An 18,702-nucleotide genomic window follows, 5' to 3' on the forward strand; every position below is an offset into this window, starting at 1 on the left:
CTCCTCCAGAGCCCGCCTGTGACCGGAAATGACGCCACAGCCTGGGTGTTTCAGCTCTTGGACCCCGCCCCCGAAGCCTCAGGAAAACTTCAATTCCCAGCTTCCCGCGCGTCATAGGCGCTGCCCCTGGACCTAGAGCTTCCTGAAAGCCACCGGGCTGTGCAGTTTAGGATTCGGGCGTGCTCCTGCTGTGGGAGGTGAGCCGGCTTCGGACTGAGAGACTGCTCATGTTTCCTCATAGCAGTGTGGAATAGTACCCACCCTGACACCTCAGTTGGCTGCGTGGTGGGACAAAAGGACGAAATTCTTGAAAGCCAGGACGCTTGATTGCCGTCTGTGTCAAGTTTGGGTAATCTCTGTGTAGCCCCACACCACTTTGTGTAATATTATATTACATTCCTCATCCCCCCAGTTGAACGAGAGTGCTCTAATATTACTGTGAGGACATGAGTACCATCTTAAATCCACCTGCGGAACCAGGTGGAGTAGAACTCAATAAATAAAGTCTTATGCGCCAGTGCTAGGTTCCAGAGCTAAAAACGGAACAAGACAAGGTCTTTGCCCTCAGTCTGGCTTTTGGTCTTCCTCGGGTATGATGAACAGAGTGTCAGGGCTGATATTACATATTGTTCTCCCAGCCTTTTGAGTTTGTAGGGTTGTGTCCATTTTACAGAGAAAATCATACACAGTAAGGAGTAGAGTCAGGATTTGGACATTGATCTTTCAGTCTTGCAAGCCCTTGAGTTTAAGGCAGACCTCAAAGTTTCCGCTTCAGTTTGGGCTATTATGTGTGTTTATGTATAAAGTGACAAGAAAAGGAAATAATTCTTCTCTCCTTCATTGGATGAGAACACTCACCATTTGGTGTAGAGTCTTATTTTATGGGTTCTGAGACATTAAAGAACTCAGAAAGTTTGTTTAAAAAAAACAAAAATACTAGCACAGCGTGGTTAGCACTATATGAATGTTGGCTAAATATTTGTATAGATATAGGTGTGAAAGTCTGAAGCCCATTTTTAAAACCCATTGCTCTTTTCCACTCAACACTAGTATTCTGGGATGACTGCATTTCCATGAACAATGACTCCCCCATGGTCTGCTGACAGAAATTGGGCAGACTATAGCAGTTCTGCCCATGCTATCTGATTTCACAATGTCCATACAGCATCCTCCTTTCTGCAGTCATATGTAATGGTACTTCTAAACCTGTTTTTCCATGACTTCCTTCTATCAGAGCTCAGATTAACAGCTGGTGACTCCAGATGAAGAGTATATGAATGTTTGTTGTATACTGTTTCAACTTTTTGGTAGGTTTGAAATGTTTCAAAATAAAATGTTGGGTGTGAGTAGAACACAAGCTTTAGAGAGCAGTAGACCTGGTGTTTAAAACCAAATTCTATCCTTTACTAGTTGTGATAATTGAGCAAGTTTTCTAACCTCTCTCAGCCTGGTTTCTGCCTCTGAATTGTGGGTAATGAAGTAGCTTCCTCCTAAACTGTTATGAGAATGAAATATAAAGTGCTTGGCTAGGTGCCTGGCAACTGGAAAGCAGGCAGCTGTCATTTTCCAACTGCCTGAAGTCTGCAGGGCTGAGGTAACCATTCTAGTTCCCTGCTCCCCACCTCTAAGCATGAAAGCCCCCAAACCTCTCTAGCCAAATGCAAATGTCTGGCAGTTATTTCAAGGCACCATGATAACATTGATGTCCTGCCTCAAGCTTCATTTCATTCAGATTGCCCTCTCAAAAGCAGTCCTTTCTATCTTTGGCCAAATTCCCAGCCTTGTGGCCAAATTGCCCACCAGTCAAGACCAGTCAGTCCATCACTTGTCCCTTCCTACCACCTTCAAATGATAGCCACAAGCCTGCCATTGCTGCCCCCAAATTCATGGCCTGAAATGTAGAGCTACACATCTTTTGATTCTATTCATCTGAGAACCATTCAGGCCAAAGCATCACTAACATAACTCCAGAAGTACTTCTGGCAGGACAAAGCATTGCACTATTTCCACCAGGTTGCTACTTTCTTTGTGTTATATTTTTCAAACAGGTGAGATTGCACCCTGGCCCTTGTTCCTGTTAATTCCCAGGATAGCAGATGTTATATAACTCTTTTCATACCTACTGTTATAAGTTCTCTTCAACAGACTCTCACCTCTCATAATGCCCCTTTAACCGGTGCCTTCTGATCATCCTAAACATTTCACCATTTCTGAACATACCCTGTCCTTCAAGCTGATCGGCCTATTCATATGGAAGGCTGTTCCTTCTATATGGAATGCCTTTCACTGCTTTCAACTAGAAAATTCTCCCATCCTTTGCACTCCAGCTCAGTGTCACCTATCTAGGATGCTTTTTCTCCCCTTCAAGTTATTCGTTTATTCCCTGCACTCACACCATGCTTCATACAGAGCTCTCCCTTCCTAGACTCTGAGCTCTTGGAGGATAGGAGCTGTGTCTTATTCATCTTTGTGCCTATAGCACCCAACCTAATACCTGGCTGTGATAGGCCTTGACAGATATTTTTATTGATTGATTTAGGGGGAGAGAGATCAATTTGTTGTTCTACTTGTTCATGCATTCATTCATTGATTCTGTTTTTAATTTTTTTTTACTGTTTATTTTATTGACCTTAGAGAGAGAAGAAGGGAGAAGGAGAAAGAGAGACAGGAGCATCAATTTTTCTTGTATGTACCCTGGCCGGAGATTGAACTGGCAACCTCTGTGCTTTGGGGTGATGCTCTAACCAACTGAACTATCTGGCCAAGGCATTGGTTAATTCTCATATGTGCCTTGACTGGGGATCAAACTTGAAAACTTGGTGTAGCAAGACGATGTTCTAACCAGCTGAGCCACCTGGCCAGGGCCAACAAATATTGCTTGAATAAATAAATGAATGAATGAATAGATGGCTTTGCATTTATATTCAGATTTTTTGTGGGTTTTTTTTTTTGTTTTTGTTTTTTTAGCGAGAGAGAGACAGAGGTACAGATAGGAACAGACAGACAAGAAGGGAGAGAGATGAGAAGCATCAATTCTTCACTGCGGCACCATAGTTGTTCAGTGATTGCTTTCTCATATGTGCCTTGACTGGGAGTGGGGGGACTCCTTGCTCAAGCCAGCAACTTTTGGGAAACCTTTGGGCCTAAGCAAGATACCTTGGGCTTCAAGCCAGCAACCCCGCATTCAAGCCAGTCACCCTGGGGTTTTGAACCTGGGTCCTCTGCATCCCAGGCCTACACTCTATCCACTACAGCACTGCCTGGTCGGGCTCTTTGGGTCATCTTTATGTACATGGTCTGGGGCTCTCACTGGAGCCCAGAGTGGAGTATTGGAAAACTGTCCAGATTCTCCATTTGTGAGTGAGTCATGATAGGCCCACTGAAACTGTGCTTATTTTATAAGGGACTCTCTTCCAGCCTGACATTTCCAGCATGCTCTCAAATGTGAAATCATATTGTTTGACATGTTACCGAGTTGTACATGGGAATTAGTCAGACTTCCCAGTGGGACAGTATAGAGTATGGGCCAGCACTTTATTGATAAGTGTTCTCATGTATCCACTCGGGAGCACCATCCTTTCATCCCCCTCTGCCTTAACACAGCAGAGCATATCACAGATGCATGTTCATCAGCATGGCTGGGCTACTAAGGGTGAGCCTGTCATCTGATGTTCACCTTGCCTTGCCTCTGGAACCAAGCACCTTCAGAGTGTTCAGCAAACAGGTGTTACCTGGCTTAATTTCAGCTCAGCATATGCCTAGGTTTCCTACAGCTGCCTGGTTGTCACCTGTGCCTGGCCCAAGGGAGCTGGGTAGCATGGAAATGCACCTGCTAGTGGTGGTCTCACATAGAAGTATGATGAAATTGCCCAGAAGACAAATGTCTGTGCTAGAGTCTAAACTCTGTTTTGACTTAGAAGACTAAATGGTGGTGATTAAGAGCATCTGATTTGCAAATGTTATTTTAATGCAGTCTGACTTATCTGACATTGGAAGTTATGTAATCTTTTTTTCCCTTAGTTTTTCCACTTGTAAAACAGAAATGATAGAACTTTCTTATAGGTTATTGTGGGAATTTAATGTTTTGGGGGTTTTTGTTTTTAGTTGTTTGTTTGTTTGTTTGTTTTTCATTTTTCTGAAGCTGGAAACAGGGAGAGACAGTCAAGACAGACTCCGGCATGCGCCCGACCGGGATCCACCCGGTACGCCCACCAGGGGCTACGCTCTGCCCACCAGGGGGCGATGCTCTGCCCATCCTGGGCGTCGCCATGTTGCGACCAGAGCCACTCTAGCGCCTGAGGCAGAGGCCACAGAGCCATCCCCAGCGCCCGGGACATCTTTGCTCCAATGGAGCCTTGGCTGCGGGAGGGGAAGAGAGAGACAGAGAGGAAAGCGCGGCGGAGGGGTGGAGAAGCAAATGGGCGCTTCTCCTGTGTGCCCTGGCTGGGAATCGAACCCGGGTCCTCCGCACGCTAGGCCGACGCTCTACCGTTGAGCCAACCGGCCAGGGCTGTTGTTTTTTTTTAGAGAGAGGGAGACAAGAATGGTGGGGGGAGAGAGATAAGAAGCATCAACTTGTTGCTTCACTTTAGTTGTTTATTGATTGCTTTTCATATGTGCCTTGACCAGGGGGCTCAAGCCAATGACCTTAGGCTCAAGTTGATGATCCCGTGCTCAAGCTGGTGGACCTTGTGCTCTAGCCAGCGACCTCAGGATTTCGAACCTGGGACCTCAGCGTCCCGGGCCGATGCTCAATCCATTGCGCCACCACTAGTCAAGCATGAGATGTTTTTTGTTTTTGTTTTTTAATGTTTATTTTATTGGTTTGAGAGAGAGAGGAAGAGAGAGAAAGAGACAGGAACATCAATCTGTTCCTGTATGTGCCCTGACCGGGGATCAAACCAACAACCTCTGTGCTTCAGGACGATGCTGTAATCAACTAAGCTATCCAGCCAGGGAAGGCATGAGATGGCTTTTAAAGTGCTTAATACAGGCTTAAACAAAATAAAGATTCAGTAAATGAAAGCGGCTGCTTATTATTATTAGACACTTTGACCTATTTGCAAATATAGTTTCTATGTCACATTGGACAGCTGGTCAGCATCTTAAGTTGGCCTCTGAAATCATATGTCAAGGGCAAGGCTTTATGCTGCCAAGCCTCTCTCCTCGCTCATTATGCTGTCTGACATGATAAATCTCATCCTCTGTGTAATACCCAACCTTCAGAAGTCATTTCTTAATATTTCTTTGGGTTCTGGAATTTGCCAGGCCCATGAATTCCTTTTTAAAACATTAAAGCTGGCCCTGGCCGGTTGGCTCAGCGGTAGAGCGTTGGCCTGGCGTACAGGGGTCCCGGGTTCAATTCCTGGCCAGGGCACACAGGAGAAGCGCCCATCTGCTTCTCCACCCCTCCCCCTCTCCTTCCTCTCTGTCTCTCTCTTCCCCTCCCGCAGCCGAGGTTCCACTGGAGCAAAGATGGCCCGGGCGCTGGGGATGGCTCTGTGGCCTCTGCCTCAGGCGCTAGAATGGCTCTGGATGCAACAGAGCGACGACGCCCCAGAGGGGAAGAACATCGCCCCCTGGTGGGCATGCTGGGTGGATCCCGGTTGGGCGCATGTGAGAGTCTGTCTGACTGCCTCCCCATTTCCAGCTTCGGAAAAATGAAAAAACAAAACAAAACAAAAAACCATTAAAGCTGAACTGGTCCTCAGATATTATCTTATCCAAACCACTGTTTTGCCCTGGCCGGTTGGCTCAGCGGTAGAGTGTCGGCCTGGCGTGCGGGGGACCCAGGTTCGATTCCCGGCCAGGGCACATAGGAGAAGCGCCCATTTGCTTCTCCACCCCCACCCCCCTCCTTCCTCTCTGTCTCTCTCTTCCCCTCTCGCAGCAAAGGCTCCATTGGAGCAAAGATGGCGCGGGCGCTGGGGATGGCTCCTTGGCCTCTGCCCCAGGCACTAGAGTGGCTCTGGTCGCGGTAGAGTGACGCCCCGGAGGGGCAAAGCATCACCCCCTGGTGGGCAGAGCGTCACCCCTGGTGGGCGTACCGGGTGGATCCCGGTGGGGCGCATGCGGGAGTCTGTCTGACTGTCTCTCCCCGTTTCCAGCTTCAGAAAAATACAAAAAAAAAAAAAAATACAAACCACTGTTTTGCAGACTGCTAAGGAAACTGAACTCTGAACAGGGAATGAGCCATGCCTAGTGTCACATGTAGGGGGTAGCAGAGCTGGATGGAGCCAGAACCAGGTTTCCAGATGTGATGACCCTCCTCTTTCTGATACATGTTGCTGTCCCTCCTAAAGTCATGCTCTCAGAGGCCCAAGCCATGCCTCCCCTTGGTCTTAGACTTCTCAAGGCCTCCTTGCTCCTTTCTGAGTAGCCAGCTATTTTCTTTCCTTGGTAAGCAGCCAGCACCTCCAAGTAACTTGACAGGGGCCCAAATATAGCTCTTTATGGGAACAGCCTGGTGCTGGGACAGGATACAAACTGTGGGACACATGCTGGTGCCATCACCCAGGGACTGGGGACCCAAGCACTAGTCACTGGCAAAGCTTCATTCTTATTCTTCCAAACTCAACAAACCCACTCCCACCTTGGGGTACATTGAGTTTTAAAGAGATTTGAGACTGGACTCTTTCCACTGTTTTGCTCTAGTTCTCATTTTACAGGTAAAGAAACTGAGACAGAGTTTAAGGAACAGACTCAAGTTCATACAGCTATCAGAGCTTTGATTTCAATCTAGGTCTCTGACTTCAATGAAGTGGTTAGGGTTATAGTTGTAAAATAGAAACTGTAAGACGTATAAAATATGTTGCTATGAGGATTAGATAAGCTCACGAAGGTGAAAGTGCCAACAGAAGAGTCACTTGAGGGAAGGAACCATCTTATTCATCTTTACATCACCAGTGCCTGATACACTGTTGGTAATGAATACATTTTAAAAAATATATCTGTGAATGTATAAATTGATAATGAATGAATGAAGAAATGAGCCACCTAGCAGAGGTGCCTGGAACACAAGATGTTTTCAATAAATGCTTCTTTTCCTCCCTCACTCTGGAGGGTGGCAGCCATATCTGCATTCTGTGTGCTTGGCACTTGGTAGGCCTTGATGAGTGTATGTAGGTGGAACGGGTGAGTGTCAGGAGCATTGAGCCTTTGGAGGTCTAGGGAAATGCATCTCTTTTCAGCCACAAGCAGAGGGGTGTGCTCTGAGCTCCAGGGAATGGCGTGCTACCTTGGCCACACTTCCCTCCACTGAAGGGTGAGGACCACCCATCTTTAAAGCCCACCCTGGCTCAGTAGTTACCCAGACTCAGAGTCAGGGCCAGCTGCATGCACCAGGGGAGGGCAATGGCAAATCCTTCCAGCTGTAGGACAGCCAGCGATGAATACATGGCCTCCAGAGAGCAGAATCCTCTGTCCAATCAGACCCAACTTCATTCCATTCTTCCATCCCACCTCTCTTTTTCTGTCTTCCTGGGGCTTCAAATCTCAGTCCCCTGTGTCTGATAAATGAGTTAATGAGTATCTACAAGAGTGCCTGGCATATAATAGGTGCTCAATAAATGTTGGAATGAGTAATTGAATAAATGAAAAGAGGACTGAAGGAAGAGACAGGCTAACTGATGTGTGTCTATTTATTGGCACAGGGTCCTACAGGGCCAAGACCACACCCTTCCCACCCTCTTCCCTGTAAAAATAAACTCTGTCCTTCCCTCTCCCTATTTTATCTGCTCTCCTGCTTGGTCCAGGGAAACTCAGTCACCCTCTAAGAGTTGTGCCTCACGACATAGGAACTAGCATCCCCTTTGCATACACACTTCTGCTCTAGGCCCAGAGAAACTGAGGCGGCAGGAGGCTTCCCAAGTCCCTCAGGGTTCCCCTAAGAGCTAAGCACAGTTGAGGGCCGGCAGCAGTGTGGGGAGCAGCAGCATGGGGAGCATGACGCGGAGAGCAGCCCCTGACGGGGTGCAGAAAGGAGCTGGGTCCTCCCCCACTGAGCAGTGCGAGCCTCCAGAAGCAGCACGGAGGCTCGCCGCCCAGGCCCGGTGCTGTCGGAGTGCAGCGGCACAGCAGGCCCTGGTCACCAGGCCAGGCCGAACGAGCTCGGGACTAGAAAGGTGGACTCCTTCCTATGGGAGCTGGTGCCCCCACCCAGGCCTCCTTCAAGCAAGGTGACATGGAAGGATATCATGGTAAATGGTGGAGGCTCTGGGGGAGGCAGGGACACCCTCAGAGCAGAGGCATGGTGTGGTGGCTGAGCAGGGACTGGGACTCATGTCACCTGTGGTATGGAGGGGCTGGGCCCAATCGACCTGGCATTTGCTTTCTCCAAACTCCAGAGCAAACAGCCTTGCTGGGCAAGCTGCCCCACGCCCTCGCAACAGGTGGCCATTTCTCCCCAGACCCAGGTCTACCACACTTCACACAGCTGCCCTGGGTTCATGGGGGAGCCGACAGGGCAGCCGAAGTGCCGCAGGAAGTCACGGGAGTTGGAGAGAGTGCCCAGCACGCGGAAGCGGGCAGGGCTGTGGGGGTCGGTCACCAGCCCCTCGTGAGAGCTCTCGGGTGTGCGGACCGAGCACCACACCTGTGGGCCAGGACAGACACGGGGTGTATGGTGTCTAATGCAGGCAGGGTCACAGACTCGGCTGCAGCAGAGCCGTCCCAGGGACACAGACCAGCACTGCCTCGCCCCTCAGCTCAGAAGGCCTCAGGGACACAGGGGGCAGCTCGGCCAGTCCCCAACCCCTTGCTATCCGCACTAAGGGAGGGGACTGCACCCTCCATCCCAAATTCCTGAAGGCCTTTCTAAGCTGCCCTAGCAATGGCGTTGCCCAGGACCCACAGGTCTGAGGGAAGAAGCCCCCCCCCCCCCCCAGAGGCTGCCTGCTGTTGTACAAAGTACCTAGAGGAGACCTGCCTGAGTCACACTCTGCCACTTACTTTATTCCTGGAGAGCCCTGGACGGGCCACTTTGTCCCTGAGCTTTAATTTCCTCCTCCACAGCCACCTCACAGGCACATGGTGAGGGTCATCCTGCTCCCACCCCGTCCCCCTCAAGCAGGGCAGCCCTGCCCTTTGAGGTCTGCAAAAGCCTCCCGAAGACTCGCTCTCCTCAGGCCTCCTCACAGGCTTTGGGGGGCCCCAGCCAGGAGACTATAGGTAGGAGGCCTCCCCGGACCACCTCCGGCCCGTTTCCTAATCTCTCCTGCGTGCCCCAGACTTCTAATGACAGGCCCAGAGGGAGTGGGAGAGGGGCAGACCCCAGCCTCCCAGGAGGGCAATACCTGGGCAAATCCCACAAAGAAGAGCTGGTGGTTGGTGAGCCCCACAGCTGGCAGCTGCTGCTCCTGCCCATGCTTTCTCAGCCATGCTCTGTACGCCTGGGGTTGGGCACAGGAGTGAGAAGTCCGTCAGGGCCTACCTACCACCTCCACCACACTCTTCTCCCCAGGGTGGGTGGCCTCTGCCCTGGAGGGCTGGCCGGGCCACTCACATTGTAGGCAGCCTTGAGCCCTCCGTTGTCAGCGATGTTCTCCCCCAGTGTCTGGCGGCCGTTGAGCTTCTCCCCGTTGACCTGGTACTGGCTGTACTGCTCCTCCATGCAGGCCGTGTGATTCCGGAAGGCTGCCAGGGACTCGTTCTGCCACCATGGCCTAAGGTTCCCTTCCTTGTCATACTCACGCCCTATAAAGAACAAACTTTTATACCCCGCTGAGACCAGAGCTCATCCCTGGGGTCAGGAGCTCTCCCATCCAAGGTCCCTTCAGCCTGCTCCCAACATCTCAAGGCCTTGTAGGAGCCACTGGGAATTCTAGGCTGGAGGGAACAACTCCATGGGCCTCTACCTTGGTCATCAAAGGCATGTGTCAACTCGTGGCCCATCACCACACCGATGCCACCAAAGTTCAGGGCCCTGGTCGGTGAGAAATGCTGAATGAAGACACGGTAGAAGGACTTCTGAACCCCCGCTCCAGCCTTGCCCCAGCCCCCCAGAGGCCCAGGCTCCACACCCAGCCCCGCCTGCCCCAGACACACTTGGGGTGGTTGCGAGCATAGAAGGGGGCCTGCAGGATGCCGGCAGGGAAGACGATCTCATTCTTGGTTGGAAGATAGTAGGCGTTCACTGTCTGGGGAGTCATGCTCCACCTGGGGAGGGAGAAGGGGATTCTCAGCCTCCTGACTCTCCTGATACTGCTCCCAGCCCGGCAGCCTTGACCTACCTCCTGCAAGGACCTTGTGCCACTGGTTTGGGATCAGCCTTGCCCCACCCCAAGCCCTGGAAACCTCCCCTGCCTCTCTTGCTGCCCCAGGTGTCCATTCTCACTGATCCCGGCTGGGAGGCTTTCGAAGTTGGTCAGCCATCACTTTAGCAGAGAAGTTGTACAAATTCAACATGTTTTGGAAGAAGGAATCTTCAGAGACTTCATACTGTGTCAATGGTGGGAAGTAGAAAGCAAGCAAATGAACAGGTTGGAGAAGATAATAGTCCCAAGTTTGGCTACTAATTAGCACCTCTCTGAGCCTCAGTTTCCTCAACTGTAAAATGGGAGTAGAATATCTTGTAAATAATAATCACCAATACTTGAAGAGCACTTATGAAGCAGGTACCACTTTTTTACATACTGCGTCCTTTTATTCTCACAACAACCCCTTAGGTAGGCATTAATAGGACCGCCAATTTACAGATGAAGAAACTGAGGCTCAGAGAGATTATATAACTTGTCCACAGTTACATAGGTAGGTAGGGGTAGAAACGGGATTTGACTCAGGTTTGACTGCAAATCCCTGATGGTTAACACTGCATTCTACTAATGTCTGGCCTGCAGCCTAGCACAGAGCCAGCACTTGAGCAATGTAGGTTACCTACATCACCTCTGAAAAGAATCAACAAGCATCTCCTTTTCTCCTAGAGCAGCGGTTCTCAACCTGTGGTCGCGACCCCGGCGGGGGTCAAACGACCAAAACACAGGGGTATTTATTATACTTTTTTTTTCTGAAGCTAGAAACGGGGAGACAGTCAGACAGACTCCGCATGCGCCCGACCGGATCCACCCGGCACGCCCACCAGGGGCGTTGCTCTGCCCACCAGGGGCGATGCTCTGCCCCTCCGGGGCATCATTCTGTTGCGACCAGAGCCACTCCAGCGCCTGGGGCAGAGGCCAAGGAGCCATCCCCAGCGCCCAGGCCATCTTTGCTCCAATGGAGTCTCGGCTGCGGGAAGGGAAGAGAGAGACAGAGAGGAAGGAGGGGAGGGGGGTGGAGAAGCAAATGGGCGCTTCTGTGTGCCCTGGCCGGGAATCGAACCCGGGACTTCTGCACGCCAGGCTGACGCTCTACCACTGAGCCAACCGACCAGGGCTGTACAATACAGTTTTAAATAAAATATGTATTTCCGATGGCTTTAGGCAACCCCTGTGTTTTGGTCGTTTGACCCCCGCCGGGGTCGCGACCCACAGGTTGAGAACTGCTGTCCTAGAGTTGAGCTCCAACTATTGAGCCCAGAGAGTAGTGTCCACCATGGGGCTGAAGTTCAGACCTGGTGAGTAGATTCACTCACCCCATCATAAACATCATCCAGCTCTTTCGGGTCCAGGATAAAGTCCGGGAAACCAATCATATCATAGATGGCATCTGCCTAAAGAGACCACGTTAAGGGTTTACCCCCTAGGATCCCAAAATCCTGTATCCTCCACCCCAACCTCAAGATGGCGCCCCAAGCCTGGCCACAACTCACTTTCTCCTTGGCTGCCTGGCGGGTCTTATCATCCATCCAAACCAACTGTCCCAGGGCCTCCTCGAAGGCGGTGCGGATCTCGCTGATCATCCCCTCGGCCTGGGGGGAAGGGGTACAAGTCTGCCTCCCACTCGCATTAGCGAATCCTTCCTCCCCCGTCCACCCTCGTGGCCCATGCCTGTCCTTCCAGGGGAGCATGTGGGAGTGCCCAAATTCTTGAATAAGCCTGAGCATCTGGGGAGGATGAGCAGGAAACACAATTTGTGAAGGTACTGGGATTGTGGATGGCTTTTTTTCTAAATCCAGAATATTAATTGACAACTTAATTGAGTTAATATTATAATTTAATATAGTGCATTGATTTTTATCTGATTGTGAAGGGAAGGCATTAATAGCAGAAAATTTGGAAAACTGAGAAGAACTAAAGAAGAAAATAGACCACTTATTACCCCTTACTCAGAGAGAACTTCATTTAACATTTGATAATCTACTTCTAGTGCCTTTCTCTACCTGGATTTACATATATATGGAATATGGAATTATATTGTGCAACATATATATATTTTGTAACTTACTTTTTTTCACTTGTAGATATATTATCAGTTTTAAGGCTGCCTCAAAGTCCATCCTAACCACAATTTATTTTTCCATTATCCAGTGATTAGATATTTAAACTATATTTATTCTTCCTTATTATAAGCAGCACTTCCATAAACATCCTTATAGATAATACTTTAAGCACATTCATATCATATCCTAATAAATAATATTGTTTTTCTAATTAAATAGGTAACATAAACTCATTATAGAAAATTTAGAAAATGCAGAGAACGTTAAAGGACAAAAAGAATCCATCATAATCCTCATACCCAAAGTAGTCAGTATTAATTTGTTAATGTAATTCCAGTTTTTTTCCTATCTGTACTCACAAATATGAACAGGAAATTTTAACTAAAACAAGGAGTAGTGCTGGAAGAACCTTGAAGACTCACAATTTCCTTGCTTTGCTGGTCAAATGTGGCCTTCACAAAGAGGGAGCCCAAAGCGAAGCCAAGGGCGTCATCCGTGTTGGAGATGCAGGTCTGCCACCTTGGTGTGCAGGACTGTAAGGGACAAACAGCCAGGCCTCCCAGAGATGGCTCTGTCCTCCAGGCTGAAGGTCTTTCTATGTCTCTGGGGCCAGCCCCTCTCAGCTCTGGACAATGGACGACTGGGTTTGTCGTGTCATCTCTCCCTTGAACTCCAAGGAAAATAAGTGGGCACTATCCCAAAGTGTGCCAACCCCAGCAAGGAAGCCTCAGAAGGAACATATGTGCTGCCCACTCTGTTCTTGGCACTCTTTTCCTCTTAAGTTCCTAAGAGCCCATTGGGGGTCCAGACGTGTCTTTGCTCAGCTCCACCTCTCGGTCTTATACGGGTCAGTCCCCCATACCAGAAACCCAGAGTACCAGCTTCCTCCAGCTTCCTACCCCTACATTCAATTTACCACCAGTTTCGACAAAGTCTACTTCGTAGTCATCTCTCCTGTCCACCCTGTTGCCACTTCCCTGCCCTACAACACTATCATCTCTTGCCTGAAGATTGCAGTGTTCTCCTAACTAGACACTCTGACTCCATTCTCACCCCACCTCCTCTGCCATGCCCCTCTGTCTTCCATTTAGCTGCCAGAAAGACAATCTAATACATAAATTTAACTGGGTCCTCTCCTTCAAACCATCCCATGGTTCCCCATCCCTGAAAAACTCAATGTCAGACTTCTAACACACACTCAGGTCCAACCATGGCGTGCCCCAGGCCCACCACCCACCCTCGGCCTCTCTGTTGCCATTTTCAAGCTCATACCAGCACACATGCAAACCCACCATGCTCCCTCTGGCCTCTCGGAATTTGCACATCCTGTTCCTTCTTCCTGGACTGCCCTTCTCTCTAGTTTTCTTGATGAACTCATTCTTCAAATGTCACCTCTTCAGAGAACCTTTCCTGATGCCCTCATCCCCCCAGGTAGAATGTGCTGTCCCCACCTCTGTCCTATAACATAAAGAAAGCCTTTCACTCAGTGTGAGCTCTTAACCCCCCCAAATATATGTTTGTTTTATTTACATGTCCACTTCTCCTACTTAATGGGGCATATTTAAACTAAGAACTGCATTTATTCATCCTCGTCATCATCATCAAAGCTGAGTGATGCCTATGCACTGGGTAGGTGCTTCACTTACATTAACTCAATCCTCATGACAACCCTGCAAGATATTCCTGCTTTACAGACCAGGAAACATAGATTCAGAGGGGCTAGGTGACATGACCGAAGTTCATAGGCTAAAAAACGGAGGAGTTGGGTTTATAACCCAAGTCAGCTCGATTCCTAATCCTGTGCTCCATACTACACCATGAGTCAATTGGTGCCTGACACACAGGAGATGTGAAGCATCAGCTACATTGGGCCGGAAGGTGGGGGCAGAAAGAGAGCCTACCTTTTTGGTGCCATAGAGGGTCTCCAGCAGCTTCTCTTGTGCAGACTCAAAGCGTCGATCCAGGCTTGAGGTTGTCTTCTGTACCAGGTTCCAGATCAAGTAATTGTTCAGGATGCTGGCGTCCAGACCAGAACATAAGAAAAGGGCAGGTGGGTTACCGTTTCCACCCCAAACCAGCTCCATGAATGTGCAAGCAGCAGGAGTCCTGAGAGGCATATGTAGCAGCTATCCCAGAATCCTCCTCTCTCACCCTGGGACCACACACCAGCCTGCATAAGTCAGGTTGGAGCAGGGATACAGATCACTGGTATACCCCCCTGAAGCCCTGGCCTTGGGGAGTAGCCTGCAGACATTCCGTTTTGATGTTTGGAATGTCCAGGGCCTTGTCACATCCTTCTGTAGCTGACTATGCCAGTTCCCTATGCTGTGCCTGCTTGGGGCTGAATGATGTCCTGAGCCCCATTCCCCCATACCTTGGCTCTGTGTGGTTGATGAGCTCTGATACCTGCTGTAAATAATCCATCCCATATACCACCACAGGCTCAGAGTCACTCAGCTCCAGGGGTGACAGCAAGAAAGACAGGAACTCCAGCCAGTCCATGGAGGGCGCCAGGGTCTGGGAGCAGAAAAAATCTCAAGTCCCCCTGCTTGCCTGCCTGGCTTCCAGCAGACACTTCGCCCCTTGAGAATTTTGGAGCCTGAGAGTCCTTCCCACTGCCAAGGTAACAGCTACTAGATGCTTTGTGGCCTCTTTTTTCAATAAACCCGTTTCCAAGGCTGAGTGCTCCTCAATCTGGGAGCCCAATCACTTATACAAGGAAAACCACCATGTGTGATATTCAGCTGGAGTGCAGATATTCACAGATCTTCATGACAGTGGATAACATACCATTCCCCTGACAGCACCTAGCACCCCTACATACTTGGCCTCTCCTCCAGAAAGCCCTTACCCAACTTCAGGCCCTAGGAGATGCTTCCATATCTCTTCTGATTATTCTGTGGATTCTTATACAAGTTGTTATAGGTTTTTAAATTCATCTCTCTATGCATGCCCAGGGAACATAAAAGGGACCAAGGGATGGCCCAGTGAGAGATGATCTCAAATGGACACTACTTTTCTTTCCAGGATAGCAACTATGCAGCTGGGAAGCTCAGAAAAGCAAGGAAATGAGAAAAGGACTGGCCGTCTCGGGAAGATGGCCTGGAGAGAAGCGGAGCCACCGTGCCGGGGGCTGGCCCTCACCGCTGTCTCCGCCCCCACTGCCCCACCTGCAGCTCTGCTGTCTCCGCCCCCCCCGCTGCCCCACCTGCAGCTCTGCTGTCTCCGCCCCCACTGCCCCACCTGCAGCTCTGCTGTCTCCGCCCCCCCACTGCCCCACCTGCAGCTCTGCTGTCTCCGCCCCCACTGCCCCACCTGCAGCTCTGCTGTCTCCGCCCCCCCGCTGCCCCACCTGCAGCTCTGCTGTATCCGCCCCCCCCCCCCCCGCTGCCCCACCTGCAGCTCTGCTGTCTCCGCCCCCCGCTGCCCCACCTGCAGCTCTGCTGTCTCCGCCCCCCGCTGCCCCACCTGCAGCTCTGCTGTCTCCGCCCCCCACTGCCCCACCTGCAGCTCTGCTGTCTCCGCCCCCCGCTGCCCCACCTGCAGCTCTGCGATGCTCATCTTGTGATAGATCTTCTCCTCGTCCCGCCGCTGGTCCTGGGGCACTGTGATGTTGGCCAGCTGAATCTCTAGCTCTAGCACCTGCCGCATCTGCTCCCGTGTGGAGGCTGGCTGGCCGCCCAGCAGCACCCCCAGCTCTTCCATGTAGTCCAGGTAGGCGGTAAGCACCTGTTAAAACCCTGAGTCATCCTCATAGCCCAGTAACAAGTCCTGCCCAAGGCTGGAAGGGTCTGTTCTGGCCACCACCTCTGCTTATTATCTCTTCTGCTGACCTCAGTACTGCTTAGCACTGACTGACTCCCTGTGGTCCTCCTCCCAGGGACAACTCCTCACTCTCACCCCGAAGCCCTACCCCCGGCTCCCTCAATCACCAAAGGCCATTTCTCCTTCCACTCCACTAACAAGTTTTAGATCCCTTAATATCCATTCTCTATGCTTCAGATTTTCTCATTTTCCCCAGCTCTCCTTTTCCTTGCTGCTGGTGCCAGAGGAAGAGGTTTGAATATCAATCTCAGTCATTCCAGCTCCTAATAGGGATGCTTAGTTCAACCAATGATCTTGATGCCTGCCCTGCCCACCTGACTTACCCCTTCTTCTCCCTACCTCCTTACCTTCAGCTTGAGGCTGACTTTTGATACTTTACTGAACCTTGCTTTTCTCTGAAGTTTATATCCTATCTGAACCGTTTGCACTGCAGCTTCCCCTAGATGCTGGCATAGGACACTTCCTGCCCGTGACAAACTAGCAACACTCCAAGAGCCTTTCTCCTGCCCTGTCCCAAATCCTGGACCGTGCAGTTCTCCCAACATTTGAGTTTCTATTTCTTTTGGGATAAATGCTACACTTGACCCGCAATGTTCATTCACGATATACGTCTATCTCCCTGTCCAGAAGGACGCGGGCCCCTCTCCCTTCCTGCTCTCCTTTCCAGTCTGTCAGGGGGCCATACTCCTTCCCACCTGTGCATAGTTAGCTGTTCCCTTTGCCTAGAGCCCTCTCTTCACTGCAGTCTACACTGACCCTAGGACTAGGCTGGTTGCCTGTTACACCATCAGAATGCCATGCTTCTCCTCTATACAGCCCCAGCAGTTGTGAACAGGGTGTACCCAGCTACTTCATGCCGTTTCCCCCACTTAGAGGGCGGTGGCAATGTCTTACTCACCACAGGCCTAGAAGTGGGTCTGGCTGGGGAGTACTCAATGTTTGTGAATGACTGAGAAAAGGATAAATGACTCTCCTGGTTGTTCTACTCCAGAGTAGCCTCCTCTTCTGGCTCTTTTTCTCCCATTACCCTTAAAAAGGAAGGATTTGCTTCTCTCCTTTCTCTGTTCTCCCCTTTCTCTCATCTATCCTAAAGCCCTTGTTTAGGTTTCTAAGGAGACAGTCCTCAAGGCCACGGCTCCCTCTGGGTCCATCCTGTCTCTAGGGTCACACCAGCTTTCACAGCTACTGCTGACCTCTCCATAGAGCTGGTGCCCAGGGCCTCCACACTCACACATCTAAAATTAGAGGCTCTCGCTCCTTGCATCCTTCCCCGCTCCCACACCGTATGAGGTAGACGCTACGATGAAGAAACAGCCTGAAAGAGCTAGCTCAACTTGCACCAAGACACAGAGCTGGGGCTGGAATCAAGGTCTGAGTCCAAAGTCTATCTTTTTCCTATGACATCACATTGTTTCCTCTGCCCCTATGTGCCTCGGACTGGTTCTTCAACAGCCACCCTACCATTCCACCATCACTTGGGTTGATAGCCTCAACTCGCTTCACCTCTTCCTCCTTCTACTTCTCTCTTCTAATATCTGGTCACCAAAAATTCATGATTCAAACTTATGTCTCTTGCATCCTCCCCTTCCTAAATTCTCTCTGCTACTTCCCCATTGGATCCTGATAGACGCGGAGCCTTTGTACTGTAGAACTCTTAGCTGATCTCCAGACTCCCTCTCTTGCATCTACTTTTCATACCCAGCCACACTGGCTTCCCAAAACACTGCTCACTGGGTCACTTCTCTCTGCTCTGGAGCATGCAATGGCTCTGAGGCCTATACAAAAACTCAGGGCGCCACTGCAGGTCCCTTCCATAACGGGACCCTGTCCACCTTCCCAGCCTCTCGTCTATCTGCTTGGAGCTCTCCATTTTGCCAAACTGGACCCCTTCCCATGGTCCAAATACACCTTAGCCTTTCCTTCTTCAACAGTTTTGTTTAGACTGTTCTCTTTACCCAGCATGCCATCACCCACCCCTAGATATTCTATAGGGCCTGGCTCAACTGTAATCCCGTTAGGACACCCTGTCTAGCTACCCGAGTCTCTCCTGAGTGCCAGAGATCCTCTGAGTCTTATTCTCAGATAACTAGGTTCATGATCCCATCTACCCTGAAAGATTTTGTAACTCTGAAATGTCCATCTCAGAATCCCCTCCACTGCACTGGCACACTGTTGGTGCCTATAACATGGTTTCCTGGAAGAAGGAGGGGGAGGAGGGGAGGAGGAGAGGGAGAGAGGGAAGGAGGGAGGGAGGGAGGGAGAGAAGAAGGAAGGAAAGGAGGAAAGGAGAAAAGAAAGGAAGGTAATGGAATAGAATGAAATGGAAGGGAAGGGAAGGGAAGGAGAGATGAAGGGAGAAAGAAGGGAGGAAGGGTAGTCAACTCACTAGGTGACAGGACAGGCTCACCTTTATTCCTCACCCTAACCCTTGACAAAGTAAGCAGGGATCAGCCCACCTCAACAGGGAGAGGGTGGGGATTCTCCAGATGCTTCTTACTTTCTCATTGGCGGTCCGGTTCAGGTAGTAATCTCGAGAGGGTAGAAAGAGCCCAGACTGGTCCACC

The 18,702-nt window shown here is 50.3% G+C and overlaps 1 protein-coding gene across 6 annotated transcripts in view; it reads right to left on the reverse strand.

Annotated features, from left to right (window-relative positions):
* Window positions 1-7,085: 7,085 nt before the first annotated feature.
* The window catches only part of ECE2 (endothelin converting enzyme 2), a 35,726-nt gene continuing 24,109 nt past the window's right edge, over window positions 7,086-18,702 (reverse strand). For 5 of the 6 annotated variants that reach the window (XM_066241003.1, XM_066240996.1, XM_066240998.1 and 2 more), the window contains 13 exons: window positions 18,636-18,701; window positions 15,854-16,042; window positions 14,688-14,830; window positions 14,215-14,329; window positions 12,736-12,846; window positions 11,744-11,842; window positions 11,567-11,644; window positions 10,334-10,437; window positions 10,045-10,155; window positions 9,855-9,922; window positions 9,503-9,693; window positions 9,294-9,389; window positions 7,623-8,593 (listed from right to left, as the gene is read on the reverse strand). In XM_066241003.1, the coding sequence (XP_066097100.1) occupies window positions 8,417-8,593; window positions 9,294-9,389; window positions 9,503-9,693; window positions 9,855-9,922; window positions 10,045-10,155; window positions 10,334-10,437; window positions 11,567-11,644; window positions 11,744-11,842; window positions 12,736-12,846; window positions 14,215-14,329; window positions 14,688-14,830; window positions 15,854-16,042; window positions 18,636-18,701 (1,548 nt within the window). In that variant the 3' untranslated portion in view covers window positions 7,623-8,416. Of the gene's footprint in view, window positions 7,509-7,622; window positions 8,594-9,293; window positions 9,390-9,502; window positions 9,694-9,854; window positions 9,923-10,044; window positions 10,156-10,333; window positions 10,438-11,566; window positions 11,645-11,743; window positions 11,843-12,735; window positions 12,847-14,214; window positions 14,330-14,687; window positions 14,831-15,853; window positions 16,043-18,635; window position 18,702 lie in introns of those variants that run through there. The other variant, XM_066240999.1, reaches the window with a different exon arrangement.

Source organism: Saccopteryx bilineata, chromosome 8 (assembly GCF_036850765.1).
Source record: "Saccopteryx bilineata isolate mSacBil1 chromosome 8, mSacBil1_pri_phased_curated, whole genome shotgun sequence".
In the NCBI taxonomy this organism is placed as follows: Eukaryota; Metazoa; Chordata; class Mammalia; order Chiroptera; family Emballonuridae; genus Saccopteryx; species Saccopteryx bilineata.